We start from the raw sequence: 14722 nt of genomic DNA on the forward strand, positions 1-14722 counted from the left end.
CTCTCCCTCCTTCCCTCCCTCTCTCTATATAAAACTTGCCTCAGATGTACTGTCTGCTGTATTTCATAATACAATAACATGAAAATGGAATCTAAGTAAAAAGAGAAACAGAAAAATAAAGAAAAGAAAATGCAGAGTTCTCTCAAAAGTAGATCTTAACCCTTGTCTTAAACAGAGTGAAATGTCAGCATTGCTGAAGTTGGCCTGTGCCGATACCAAGGTAGTTGAAAAGGTCACTTCGGTGGGATGCATTTTCACCTTGCTTATCCCCATCTCCTTTATCTCGATGACTTACATCCTCGTCCTGGCTTCTCAGGATCTGAGAAATTCAACCTGCCAAGGACAGCACAAAGCATTCTCTACTTCTGTATCTCATGTATCAGTGGTGGTGATTTTCTATGGCGAGCGCCATATTAATGTACATGAGACCTGAGTCGAGCCACTCCCCTGGTCAGGACAAAGTGATCTCTCTGTTTTATAATATTGTCATTCGTTGTTTAATCCAATTATATAGAGTCTGAAGAATAGAGATGTGAAAGAGGCCTTGATTAAAATTTTCCAAAGGTGCAGAAGACCTTGTTGATCCTCAGGCAAACATGAGATGCTACCTTCTACTAATAGTCCAGCAGGTCCACCGTGGTTGACTCTTTCTGGCAGTGTCTCTGCAAGGTTTGAAGCAAAGACTCTGCTATCTGTGAAGCTTGAGTTGTGGGGGTTTTTTTTTGTTTGTTTTTTACTGGTGATGATAGGGATTGAACCTGAGATCTTCCAAGTACAAAGCCATTCTCTGCCACTGAAATATTACCCTGTTATATGTTTATGGATTTGGTAATGGTAAAGGTAATCAGGCCAAGGGAGCCGACGTTTGTCTGCTGACAGCTTTTTCTGGGTCATGCGGCCAGCATCACTAAACTGCTTCTGGCGCACGGAACACCATGATGAGTGCCAGAGTGCACAGAAACACCGCTTACTTTCCCACTGCAATGGTACCTATTTATCTACTCACACTGGTATGCTTCCGAACTGCTAGGTTGGCAGCAGTTGGGACAGAGCAACCGGAGCTCACCCCGTCATGCAGATTCAAACTGCCGACCTTATGATCAACAAGCCCAAGAGGCTCAATGGTTTAGACGACAGTGCTACCTACGTCCCTTTAAGTTTATGGGTTAAATGAAGTTTTGGGGCATCAAGGCTAATTTCCTTGGAGGTGATACCTCGACTCATGTGTGTATTTAAGTCAGACCCAATGTGTATCTAAGCCATGTGCTGGACCTTGTTAATCCTTTATTTAACCAAGTGTAAAAGCTCATTAAGTTAGATAATTTTCATTTGATGTGTTAGTCTGGGGTAGAGCTACACAAAGAATAATAAAAAAAATCCCATTTGCAAATGAGTGTGTTTAATAATAATAATAATACCCCGCCCATCTGACTGGGTTGCCCCAACCACTCTGGGAGGCTTTCAGCATATACCCTCAATGAAGGGTTTTGTGTAAAAGACAACTCCAGTGTTTTAGCATGTTAGGAAAGGTTAGAGTATAGAATGGAAGTTAGGAATGAAGTAATAGAGTTAGGAAGCAATGTGGGCGAGAAGCAGAGAGAGAAATTAAGTGACAAGCAGAGTGCAAGAGGCAGTGTAGCCTTATTAGACTTTACTGATTGGTGGGCTCTGCATTGCTCCTGGACGGAGGAAGGAAGTCAAATGACACCGAGGGTTGGTTCAGAGAAAGAGTTCTTTATTTCTGCTCTCCGGAACAGCAGAAAGGCACTTGCATGGTCAGTCCACAGCAAGTCCAAAGAAATGAGAGATTTCATGCAGTATATATATCCTCCAGGCACCCTCTCCCCCTTCCCCAGGAATCTAACCACGTCAGCTTATACACGCAGGTTGACATCACAGATGTTACTGCTCCGGTACTCTTAACCATAAAAGGGTTTTCCTTCCTGTAATCCTGACCATAAAAGGTTATTCCTGATCCTATATTCTTATCTTGGAACAAGAGGTCACCAACTCCAAGAACATACTCTGGCGCTGTTCCCGGACTAGGTCTGTGCCTCAGAGTGTGGTCAGGACGTAAGATAAGACCTAGACATGTCATCCCTGTTCCACTTTGGAATGGACAAGGCCATCCGTCATTACCAGCCTTCATGGACTGATAAGGGAGAGAGCTTTGAGCACTTGTTTATACAGCTGGGTTTTGGCTCAAGAGCTCAAGTTAAAGCATTTTAGAAATGCTCGCTTGGAAAAGGAAAAAAAGGTGGATTTGGGGTCCCGTTTCAAACTGACTGCACAGAAACCCATTCCTTCATTCCCCCCTCTTCTTTTGGACAGCCTTACAGCTCGTCCCAAGGCACTGGTTGGTATTCTCATGTCAGTGCTATAATCTGGGGCCGAATCATTCGTGACATCTTTTACGTATCATATTTTGCAGGCATTGCATTAAGCAGGGTATACGGGTGCAGAAAAGAAGCAAGATTAGCAAGGGGCCTATTAACATCATTAAAAGTCCTCTAAGCCACCCAAGGTTCGCAAGCCACTCAGTCAACCAAGACATGTCCCATCCGTTCCAGGTTGGGACAACAACATGGGCTACTTTTTCTATTTCTGCTGCCAGGTGTCAAATAGCTTCACCATGGTCAGAGATGTTAAAGCAGCAGGCTCCTCCCATCAAATGTAATGCGGCACAAAATCCGGCGGAACCCAAAATCGGGGCCGTAACTGAGGACTCATTCCAAGGCACAGGGAGGAGGGGTATTCCTCCCAAAGCATCTGTAGGTCCCAGAGTGCAGACCGTGCAATTGGTTCGGTTTGCAGAATAGGCTACCATTTCTGCCATTTGCAGCCATTTATTGTACGTGTTGCGGACACCCCATTCTCTCATTAGCCGCTGGGTTACCTTAAGTGGTGTGCCCCAAAACCTCCAACAACAACTGCTCTTGCTCTAGAGAGTCTGCAGAGCGCACCTGTCCCGGTCGCAGTAAAAACCGGAAGTCGGAGTCCCAGTTTCCCGTGGGAACAGACATTCTGCCAGGAGCTGAGAGTGATTTGTACCACATGCCGCAGGGTAAGTTTCCTTGGCCTGGAGTAGGGGAAGCAAAAGGTTCCTTGGAGGCTTGTGAATATTCACTTTGAATGTTCATAAAGCCTTAACTCTTTCAGGGTGTGGAAAAAACCTTGATTTAAAAAAAGGGGGGATGTAGAACCTCTGATCCAAGTGCTGACTGTGGTTGATGGAACCACATAAGAGGACAATTCACAGTCATATTTTTTATTTCATTTCATTTTGTTTATTTTATTTCTTATTTCTTATTTTTACTTCTTACTTCTTATCTTTCTTACCTATTCTTCACTTCAAAGTCCCAAAGCAGGTTACGATATACAGTCCACAGGAATAAGCCTATTGTTCAGTTTCTGTTAATTGGTTCTCGTGGGAAACTTGCAGATTCTAGCTTCGCACAATTAACTCAAGCTGGTGTCAATTTACTCTTGGCAGAAAGCCCAGGTCTGCTTGACCTAGAAACTACTCTGATTGGTTAACGACCAGCACTCTGCTCTGTTATCAAGGGATTGCTAGCTCAGTTTGAGGTGAGGTGTTGTTAGGAGTAGAAGTGCTGTGTATGGTTTTGAGAGAGAGAAAGAGAGGGTTTATTTTACTTTTACTTGTATGCAGAAACTCTGCTGGTTTTATTTTCTCCTTTTTAATAAATCCTGTAAATAGTTATTCTGAGTCTAGCTGACTAGTCATTACTGCCGCAACTAGCTTCTTCGCTGTGCAGGAAAACTCTGCTACGTTTGGGCTAAAGCCAGTAGGGCTATGCCTGACACTCCAAAGTTCCATGAGGTTATGGGCATTGTGCTGCCAGCCTGAGTTGCGGTGGTGTCAGCATCAACGGCGTTGGTTCCAGTAGTTCCAGAAGTTGTTGTTCCTGCTGGTGCAGCAGATGGACTCTGGCTGGTTCCTGACCGTGGTGAGCTGGTGACGCAGTGGACACAAGGACAACAGCTGCAGCGTGTGAGTGCTGGGTGCTGTGGTTCCTGTTTTCTCTCTCGGTGGTCGTGAGTAGCTGGTTCCGGGTTCCAGGGACATCGCTCTCAAGATGGCCTCACAACCAGTTCAGATGGCTTTTGAGCGTCTGAATGACTCCAATTACTTGCTGTGGTCGGAACGCATGCAGGCAGTGCTGCAGAGGGATCGTCTCTGGCAAGTGGTGAGTAAGTTTCCTGCGAAGCCTGATGATGAAGACCTCGATAACGACCAAAGAGCAAGGGCCACAATTGTCTTGGGGCTGGAAGATTCCCAGTTGCCGTATGTGAGGGGAATCAAGACAGCTAGAGGTGTGTGGCAAGCACTTAAAGAACTCCATGTGCGTGAGACAGCGGTTTCCAAGCTGTTCATTCGCAAGGCATTGTACAAGGCAATGTTACAGCCTGGGGTTACAATGCAGGAACACCTACACAGTTTACAGTTAAAGTTTGCTGCACTACAGGAAAGAGACTGTGCGTTAGACCAGCAGGAGAAGGTGGCTATTATTTTGAGTTCTCTCCCGGAAAGCTGGGATAATTTAGTTTTGTCTCTAGAAGGCATGCAGGAGCATGATTTATCAGTCAGTTACGTTACTGGGCGTTTGATTGAAGAATGGCAGAAGAGGCAAGAAAGGTCGCTGGCTGCAGAGGCTTCTACAGGCGGGCGGTTTGGAAGGAGTTCTCATGCCGTGCCAGAGGTGAAGCAAGAGCAGCATACCGGTGAGGAGTCAGCGTTTGCTGTTAGGCGTTGTTTCCAATGTGGGTCTTCAGCGCATCTAAAACGACAATGTCCGGAGTTGGTCAAGTCTCAGTTGCCGGTGCAGGAGCAGAGACGAGATCAGCAGCAGCAGCAGCAGCAGCGTAAAAAGAAATTCTTCAAACGAAAACAGTCGGCTCAGCTGGTGACCGGCGAGGTCAAGATTGCTGATGAGAAACAAGCGGTCTGGGTGGTCGATTCGGGAGCATCTCGCCACATAGTAAATTCAGATGAATTGTTTGTTTCCAAGAACTCAGCACAGCGCAGCCAGGTGGCTCTAGCAGACGGAAGTACTTCCGAAGTGATTTCGGGGGGTGCAGTTTTTGTTCCTTGTCTTCGTGAATGCCTGCAAAATGTACTTTGTGTGCCTTCATTAAGGAGCAATCTGATGTCTGTAGATTGTTTGCTAAAAGCTGGGTTTAAAGTGCATTTTGAAGGAGACAGTTGCATCATTAAGAAGGCTGGTGAGATTTTAGGCACTGCTAAGTCAGAGGGAGGCTTGTTTTGGCTTAAAGCAGGATCTCAAGTTGCAGCAGTAGTCAGTAAATCTCAGCCTGCAGTGAATAACAAAGCTATACATGACAACTGTGTGCACTTATTGCATAGGAAAATGGGGCATGCTTGCTGGAAAAGTGTACTAAAAATGTCTGAATTGGCTGATGGGGGTAATTTAAAGAGTTGTAACAAGTACCTTGATTGTAATGTGTGTAAAAAGGTTAAAACCCACAGAGTCTCTTACCCCAGAAGTGACAGAGTTAGTGAGTCACCGCTACAGCTGGTTCACATGGACGTAATTGGTCCATTTGCTGTAAGCAGGGGTGGATCGCGCTTTTCACTAACAATTGTGGATGACGCCACACGTTATTCTTGGGTTTTTCCCATGAAGAATAAGGGTGATGTGTTCACTAAGTTTAAAGGCTGGGTGGCATCTGTGGAAAGATTTCTGTCCACGAAACTTAAAAGGATACAGACGGACAGAGGTGGTGAATTTATGTCAAATGCCTTTAAAGATTGGTTACAAAAGCGTGGCATTGGGCATAGAAAAACGAACGTTTTTTCCCCAGAGGAGAATGGCGTTGCAGAGCGGAAAAACAGATCTTTACAAGATATGATGTTTGCCATGCTTGAGGATGCTGATTTGCCCATGTCTTATTGGGGGGAGAGCATGCTCACCGCGTGTTATCTCCAAAATAGGCTCTTTCATCAAACAATAGGTACAACCCCGTACTTTAAATTGTTTCAGAAAAAACCCAAAATTGACCATTTGCATGTGTTTGGATCAAAAGCCTGCGTATTAATTCCAAAACAAATGAGGAAGAAGGGAGATCCTAAGACCAAACAGTTAGTGTTTGTGGGTTACCAGGAGCTGGGAAAAGGTTTCCGCTTTGCTGAAGGGACAAATGGCATTGTGATCTCCAGGAATGCCAGTTTTTGTGAACATAGTGGCTGGGAGAGACTACATGCCAATACTGAGGTTTGGTTTGAACCTTCCCAGGAGCTTCATGACTCTGAAGGTAAACATAGAGAATCAGAGTCTGAGGGGGAGGAAAGTTCAGATAAGAGCTCTCAAGAAAGTGGTGTTAGCCAAAGACCAGTTGCTAAGCAACAAAAGAGAGGTCGTAGTTCTGAGGAGGAAAGTGGGTCAGAAGAAAAATTTTCTCCCAGAAGATCTAAAAGACAAAACAAAGGAGTGCCTCCGGTGCGTTTTTCCCCAGATACTGCAAATGTGTTTAGTGTGATCGCAGAACCCAAGAGTTTTCAGGAGGTGTTAAAGTTACCAAAAGAGGAGGCAGAGCTCTGGAAACAGGCAATGGAGGAAGAGATGTCCTCTCTGAATGAGCACAAGGTCTTTACACCAGTAGCAGCGCCTGAGGGGGCAAAGATTGTAGGCTGCAGGTGGGTAAACAAACTAAAAGGTTTGCCAAACAATTGTCCAGTAAGTTCAAAGTGAAAGACTTAGGCCCGGTTAGGACATATCTAGGGTTGGAAGTGTGCTGGGCCCAAGATGGCAGCTGTCTAATTAGTCAGCAGAACAAAGTCAAACAACTACTGACTACATACAGGATGCAGGATTGCAAAGGGGCAGTGGTGCCTATGGATCCAGGTTTCATAAAAACACTTCATACAGATGAGAGTCCTGAATTTGAACATCCTGATGTATATCATTCTGTAATTGGAAGTTTATTGTATCTAGCACAGTGGTCCAGACCTGATATTAGTTATGCAGTAGGCATATTAAGTAGATTGGTCTCAAAACCCACACTAAATGCCTGGAAAGGGGTAAAACAAGTTCTGAGATATCTCAAACAGACAATTGGCTATATGTTACAATTAAATTCTTCAGAGGATGAAATGTTGAGTTGCTACTGTGATAGTGACTGGGGAAATTTGCCGGATAGAAAATCTGTCACAGGACTAGTCATAATGGTCGGTGGAGCTTTAATCAGCTGGCGGTCACGCAAGCAAGACGTTGTAAGTGTGTCATCAACGGAATCGGAGTACGCCGCATTGAGTGAATTGTGCAACGAGGTGATTTATTTCAAGCATTTGTTAGCAGATTTAAATGTAAATTGTGGAGAACCAGTACAAGTTTACATTGATAATCAAGCTTGTATAACCTTAAGTAAAACAGAGGGTTTTAAATCGCGTTCCAAGCATATCTCTGTAAAATACCAAAATGTACGTTGCTGTGTACAAGACAATGTAATCACCTGTACTTATGTATCAAGTGAAGAAAATGTAGCAGATGTGTTAACTAAACCATTGGCAAAGATAAAGAACAAGCGAATGTGCAAGGGTTTAGGTTTGCTGGAAAAATGATCTCCTACATAGGTGTATTTGGTGTTAATTGTTCAGCAGAATCTGTGAGGGGGTGTTCAGTTTCTGTTAATTGGTTCTCGTGGGAAACTTGCAGATTCTAGCTTCGCACAATTAACTCAAGCTGGTGTCAATTTACTCTTGGCAGAAAGCCCAGGTCTGCTTGACCTAGAAACTACTCTGATTGGTTAACGACCAGCACTCTGCTCTGTTATCAAGGGATTGCTAGCTCAGTTTGAGGTGAGGTGTTGTTAGGAGTAGAAGTGCTGTGTATGGTTTTGAGAGAGAGAAAGAGAGGGTTTATTTTACTTTTACTTGTATGCAGAAACTCTGCTGGTTTTATTTTCTCCTTTTTAATAAATCCTGTAAATAGTTATTCTGAGTCTAGCTGACTAGTCATTACTGCCGCAACTAGCTTCTTCGCTGTGCAGGAAAACTCTGCTACGTTTGGGCTAAAGCCAGTAGGGCTATGCCTGACACTCCAAAGTTCCATGATTATTTGCCTTCTGTGTCTTCACATCAGAGGTTCTTGGTTAAGTAAGGTGTTGTGTCTTAAAGCTGTAGAAGAAGGCTTTTTTCTTTTCTTTTCTTACATTGGTTTGCTGCCTACATAAAATGATACAGCAACAACAACACACACAAAATCAGATCATTACGCAGAATATGGCTCAGGTGATTTTCATAAAACATACATTTTAAATCTAATATCTGAGTCAGTAACCAGTGATCAGGGCTTGGTAAATACCATTGTGACAGAAGGAAATAAATAATTACTGTCAATGTCACCATGCAAATTGCAATATGGTCCTTGGCATATACAGACAACATGATGCATGGCTGTGTCATTTGTAAGAGAAAGCTATTAAGATTTGCATCTCCCTCTCCCTCCAACCCAACCTCTCTTTTTGTAGGACAACCTATTATACACCCACAGATTCCCCCTCAGACAGATATTAGAAAACTAGTCTAATACCCTTATACCCCCAAATTACACTACCCCCTCCATACTATTTCTCTGATCATTTTTGGAACTGTGCCCATTGACTTTCCTAGAGGAAATGGACTGAGCATAGTTGGGAACAGCGGCAGCTGGCTTCACACAAGGAAACTGTTTAATAGCTGAGGTTCCCAAATTCTGATTGCAATCATCATTCAGAATCAGTTTGGGGAATTGCATACATAGATATGTATCCTCAGGACCAGCCCAGGACATTTTTTTGTATCTGAGGTGAACCACAACATGTGTCAGCATCGTCCTTGCCCCCCACACCATGCAAGCTGACTAGGACCTTTGCCCCTTTTGTACACCAAGCACTCAAAAGCCCCCAGGCAGCATGGCCAATGATCAGGGGTGACGTGACACCAAAGAGTCAATGTTGGGTAGTGGCTGGAGTGATGGACGTAGGCCTGGGAGAACAGGGCTAAAATCCCCACTTAGCCGTGAAGCTCATTAGGTGACCTTGGGATAATCTCTCGCTCTCGCTCTCTCTGCCTAAACCTACCTCACAGGAATGTTGTGGGAATTAAATGATAAGGGGTAGAAGATATGGACACCACCTTGAGCTCATGGGATTAACAGGAAGAGTATAAAGGCAATAGATAAATATGGATCCGAGTTGAGGAGGCACCAAAGGCAAAAATGAAGCAGCAGGTGGGTGGGGGAAGAAGGAAGGCAAACAAGCGAGGGAATGGGGGGCAAGGAAGGAGGAGGTGATGGGCAGGCAGAAGACCAAAAGGCTGCCCTGCAGATTATTTGCATGGTGGGGGCGCAGTCATTAGTAACAGAATCCTTCTGAGATTTGCATTTCTTTCTGCACCATGATCTCATCATTTTAAAAAGCCCAAGTCAGTTTCCACTGCTGGACATCCAAAAGAGACCAGGAGAATTACACTCTGATACTTCTTTTCTTGTGGAAGAGTAACAACAATGGGCATAACTACTCCATTTGGTATCTTTTTCCAGACCATTTTAGCAATTGAGTCCGCCATTGCCTTTTTAGGAAATGGATTTATCATAGCTGTGAAAGGACACCGATGGCTCCAAAACTGGAAGATGGCCCCTTGCGACTTCCTCTTGACCAGTTTGAGCATCTCCAGAATTCTCTTGCAGTTGACGGCCATGGTGAGTTCCCTTCTGTACTACAACTCTCCATTGAGCTATATGCGTATTTATGATGAGATTTGCACATTTCTGTGGCTGTTTCTCAGCCATGTCAGCCTCTGGTGTGCCACATGGCTCAATATCTTCTACTGTGTGAAGGTCACCAACTTCCCCCATCACCTGTTCCTCTGGCTGAAGCTAAGGATCGATGTACTTGGACCCAGACTGTTCGGAATGGTGATCATAGCTCTCATGCTCTTCTCTGTTCATCCAACCATTCTTCATTTTGAAAACAAGAAGGCCTGCAATCTCTCAGGAACTCTGACATGGAATTCCAGTCTCAGCATGGTTTGCCACAACCCATTCTTTGTTTTTAGAACTCTACAGTTATGTTCTTTATGCATGAGTTTCATTCTCAGTGTAATGGCATCCATGGTTTTACTCATCTCCCTTTGGAGGCACAGAAAGAATATGAAAAAGAGTGGCTCTGCCATTAAGGACCTCAGCACTCAGGTCTATCTCAATGTCATGAAGTCTTTGCTGTTCTCTCTGTTCTTCAACGTTACTTATTTTGTTTCTTTAATCATTCCTATGTTTAGTCTGTACAGGAATGGCACAAATGGCCAATTAGTTTCTGATATTGTGCTGTCTGCAGTCCCTTCAGCACATACCATGAGCTTAATATTGTCCAATCCCAAACTGAAAGAAATCTTAATGCACATTCTACACATCAGACAAAGGGCTAAATAAAGAGAAGAGGGCTGTGGATATGCTTCCCTTGACTCCAAGAAGACAAGATTCTCCCTCCCCCCCCCCCTCAGCCTCAGATGTACTGTCTGCTGCTCCTTTTTTAAAAATAATAACAATAAGATCTTCATAATACGATAACATAAAAAGGTATCTATGTAAAAAGAAAAACAGAGAAAAATAAAGAAAAGAAAATATGGATTCCTCTCAAAAGTAGGTCTTAACTCTTGTCTTACACAGATCGTGATGGACCCTCCCAGCTCTGACCTAGGAGCTCTCCTTTCTTCTCCTCTTCTCTCACTCAGGGAGGTCTTCCCTTCCCTGTCTCTCCATCCACTACCTACATGTAGCAAAGGCATCTTCCTCACTGCAAGAAGTGAAATTAAAATGAACCAGGCAGAAGGCCTTTATGGTAGTCGCACCCACCCTGTGGAACATCCTCCCAACTGATGTTGAAGAGAAAAGAACTATATAACTTTTTGTAGACATCTGAAGGTAGCCCTGTTTTGGGAAGCTTTTAATGCTCAATGAGTTTTTCTTTTCCTCTGTCAAGGGAAGCCATTCAGAGTGGCTGGGGCAACCTAATGAGAAGGGCAGGATATAAGAAACTGATGATGATGATAATGATTACTGCTGCTGCTGCTGCTGCTACTACTACTACTGCTTCTACTATGGCTCAGCTCAAATGCCTGCCCATGAGGCAACCCCAACATCTCACAAATACTTCATTGACCCATCTGCTCTTCTACAGTAGTTCAGTAGCATTTCCTATCCATGGGGTTGAAGGCTGTTTCACACTTAACATGGCAGCCCAGGAACATCATTGTAGCAAAAACATTAGCCACCGTGGAGACAAAAGGTGTGAATAGGAGGGGCACATATGTTGAGTAATATTTAGTGCACAATTTGCCCAATGGAGACTGAAGAAACTGGCAGAACAAAGAGGGAGGGTATTGGCGAGGTGAGGATGAAGAGAGCTACAATTCCTATTTTATCCCAATTTTGAAAAATACTGTGATTGCGAATATGATAAGAGTTGTTAAACAAGATCAAATGAGTAGGAGGCTCACATTAAGGGGACAGCAAGATAAAATCACAGTGGGGGGACTTTTGATATTAACATTTTATTGAAAAACTTTCAATTATAAAGAAAAAAGTGATTCAAAGAAGAAAATAAAAATAAAAGGCACAAGAATGTGTTGAAAGAAACGAAACATGAATATACGCATTATACGAAAAATACCCTAACTCATACATTCTTATACAAATTTGATATTGGTATCATAATACATATGAAAATATTAATAGCCTGCTGCATTTTGTATAAAGACATTCAGGATATTGTCATATTTCATAGAATCATAGAATCATAGAATCATAGAGTTGGAAGAGACCACAAGGGCCATCGAGTCCAACCCCCTAACAAACAAAGTCTAGGTCTGTAAGCAATTTGTCCATAAGTTGTGAGTGTTCTCATTGTGGTGAACTTGGGATAATTTCAGGATACTCTCCACCGGAAAGAGACAAGAAGACCACTCTGTTAGTTTTTGCAAGCGACAGGAAGGAATGTAACCAAAATATCAGAAATTGAGAGGTTACTTATGGTGAAACAGAATTACTACCAAGCACTGTAAAATTTATACCCACAACAACAACAAAAACCACCCCAAACTGATAGAGAATGGTTGCTCATTGAAGTCTCAGTACGTGAACATCATGACACCTGGTTCTCTCATTAGTAACCGAACCCTACTGAGATTTGCATTTTTTCCACATCATGATTTCATCATTTTAAAAAGCCCAAGTCTCCAGAGTTTCCACTGCTGGACATCCGAAAGAAACCAGGAGAATTACACATTGATACTTCTTCCATTCAGGCTTTTTTTGTGGAGAGTAACAACAATGGGCATAACTACTCCATTTGCTATCATTTTCCGGACCTTTTTAGCAATTGAGTCGGCTGTAGCCTTTTTAGGAAATGGATTTATCATAGTTGTGAATGGGCACCGATGGCTCCAAAACAGGAAGATGGCCCCTTGCGACTTCCTCCTGACCAGTTTGAGCACCTCCAGAATTCTGTTGCAGCTGACCATCATGATAAATAACATTCTGTACAACAGCCTTCCGGAGAACTATACAGGTACTTTTACACGAGATATTGGCGCATTTTTCTGGTTATTTTTCAGCCAAGTTAGCCTCTGGTGTGCCACATGGCTCAACATTTTCTACTGTGTGAAGGTCACCAACCTCCCCCATCGCCTGTTCCTCTGGCTGAAGCTAAGGATCAATGTACTTGCACCCAGATTGCTTGGAATGGTGATCATAGCTCTCATGCTCTTCTTCTCTGTTCCTTCAACCATTCTTCATTTTGAAAACAAGAAGGCCTGCAATCTCTCAGGAACTCTGACACACAATGCCAGTCTCAGCAAGGTTTGCCACGACCAGTTCTTTGTTTTTAGAATTCTACATTTCTGTTCTTTATGCATGAGTTTCACCCTCAGTGTAGCGGCATCCATGGTTTTGCTCATCTCTCTTTGGAGGCACAGAAGGAATCTAAGAAAGAGTGGCTCTCTCATTCAGGACCTCAGCACTCAGGTCTGTCTCAATGTCATGAAGTCTTCGTTGTTCTCTCTGCTCATTGACATTACGTACTTTGCTGCTTTAATCATTCCTGTAGGCGGTTTAGTCAGTTATGGCACAAATGGCCGATTAGCTCTTGAGTTTGTGCTCTCTGCAGCCCCTTCAGCACATACCATGATCTTAATATTGTCCAATCCAAGACTGAAAGAAATCTTAATGCACATTCTACACATCAAACGAAGTGCTACATAAAGAGAAGAGGGCTGTGGACTTGCACCCCTTGAATACAAGAAGACAAGATTCTCTCCCTCCCTCCCTCCCTCTCTCTCTAACTTTCCTCCGATGTACTGTCTGCTGTTTTTCATAATACAACATAATACAACGTAATACAACGACGGGGAGGAATGTGACCAACTTATCAGAAATTGAGTGGTTACTTCTGGTGAAACAGAATTACCTAGATTTCAAGCACTGTAAAATTTATACACACAAAAAAACAACAACCCCACCCCAAACTGGTTGCTCATTGAAGTCTCAGTACCTGAACAACATGACACCTGGTTCTGTCATTAGTAACTGAATCCTACTGAGATTTGCATTGTTTCCACATCATGATTTCATCATTTTAAAAAGCCCAAGTCTCCAGAGTTTCCACTGCTGGAGATCCAAAAGAGACCAGGAGAATTACACGCTGATACTTCTTCCACTGAGGCATTTTTGGCAGAAATTAACAGCAATGGGCATAACTACTCCACTTGCTATCTCTTTGCAGACCATTCTAGCAATTGAGTCCGCTGTTGCCTTTTTAGCGAATGGATTTATCATAGCTGTGAATGGGCACCGATGGCTCCAAAACAGGAAGATGGCCCCTTGCGACTTTCTCTTGACCGGTTTGAGCACCTCCAGAATTATGTTGCAGCTGACCATGCTGACAAATAAAATTCTGTACTGCAACTCTGCAGAGAGCGATATGCGTGCATATAGACGAGATATTGGCACATTTCTCTGGATATTTCTCAGCAACGTCAGCCTCTGGTGTGCCGCATGGCTCAATGTCTTCTACTGTGTGAAGGTCACCAACTTCCCCAACAACCTGCTCCTCTGGCTGAAGCTAAGGATCGATGTACTTGCACCCAGACTGCTCGGAATGGTGATAATAACTCTCATGCTGTTCTCTGTTCATCCAACCATTCTTCATTTTGAAAACAAGAAGTTCTGCAATCTCTCAGGAACTCTGAGAAGGAATGCCAGTCTCAGCAAGGTTTGCCAAAAACCATTCTTCATCTTTAGAACTCTACAGTTATGTTCTTTATGCATGAATTTCATTCTCAGTGTAACGGCATCCATGGTTTTGCTTATCTCTCTTTGGAGGCACATAAGGAATCTAAGAAAGAGTGGCACTGTCATTAAGGACCTCAGCACTCAGGTCTATCTCAATGTCATGAAGTCTTTTTTGTTCTCTCTGCTCGTTGATATTACGTACTTTCCTGCTTTAATCATTCCTGTAGGCGATTTTTTCAGGTATGGCACATATGGCAGTTTAGGTTTTGTGATAATGCTGTCTGCAATCCCTTCAGCACATACCATAATCTTAATATTGTCCAATCCCAAACTGAAAGAAATCTTATTGCGCATACTAAACATCAGACATGTGGCTTCATAAAGAGAAGAGGGCTGTGAACACGCATTTCTTGTAT

At 43.3% G+C, this 14722-nt stretch overlaps 3 protein-coding genes across 3 annotated transcripts; all 3 read left to right on the plus strand.

The window, feature by feature from the left end:
* Positions 1-9524: 9524 nt before the first annotated feature.
* Positions 9525-10448, plus strand: LOC114588012 (taste receptor type 2 member 104-like). Its single transcript, XM_028712927.2, has one exon. The coding sequence runs from the start codon at positions 9525-9527 to the stop codon at positions 10446-10448; it is 924 nt and encodes a 307-aa protein (XP_028568760.2).
* Positions 10449-12347: 1899 nt separating this feature from the next.
* LOC114588013 (taste receptor type 2 member 7-like) lies at positions 12348-13277 on the plus strand. Its single transcript, XM_028712928.2, has one exon. It carries the CDS (start codon positions 12348-12350, stop codon positions 13275-13277), a length of 930 nt encoding a protein of 309 aa, XP_028568761.2.
* Positions 13278-13761: 484 nt separating this feature from the next.
* LOC144326008 (taste receptor type 2 member 40-like) lies at positions 13762-14688 on the plus strand. Its single transcript, XM_077921597.1, has one exon. It carries the CDS (start codon positions 13762-13764, stop codon positions 14686-14688), a length of 927 nt encoding a protein of 308 aa, XP_077777723.1.
* The last annotated feature ends 34 nt before the right edge of the window (positions 14689-14722 follow it).

Source organism: Podarcis muralis, chromosome 17 (assembly GCF_964188315.1).
Source record: "Podarcis muralis chromosome 17, rPodMur119.hap1.1, whole genome shotgun sequence".
Taxonomy (NCBI): domain Eukaryota; kingdom Metazoa; phylum Chordata; class Lepidosauria; order Squamata; family Lacertidae; genus Podarcis; species Podarcis muralis.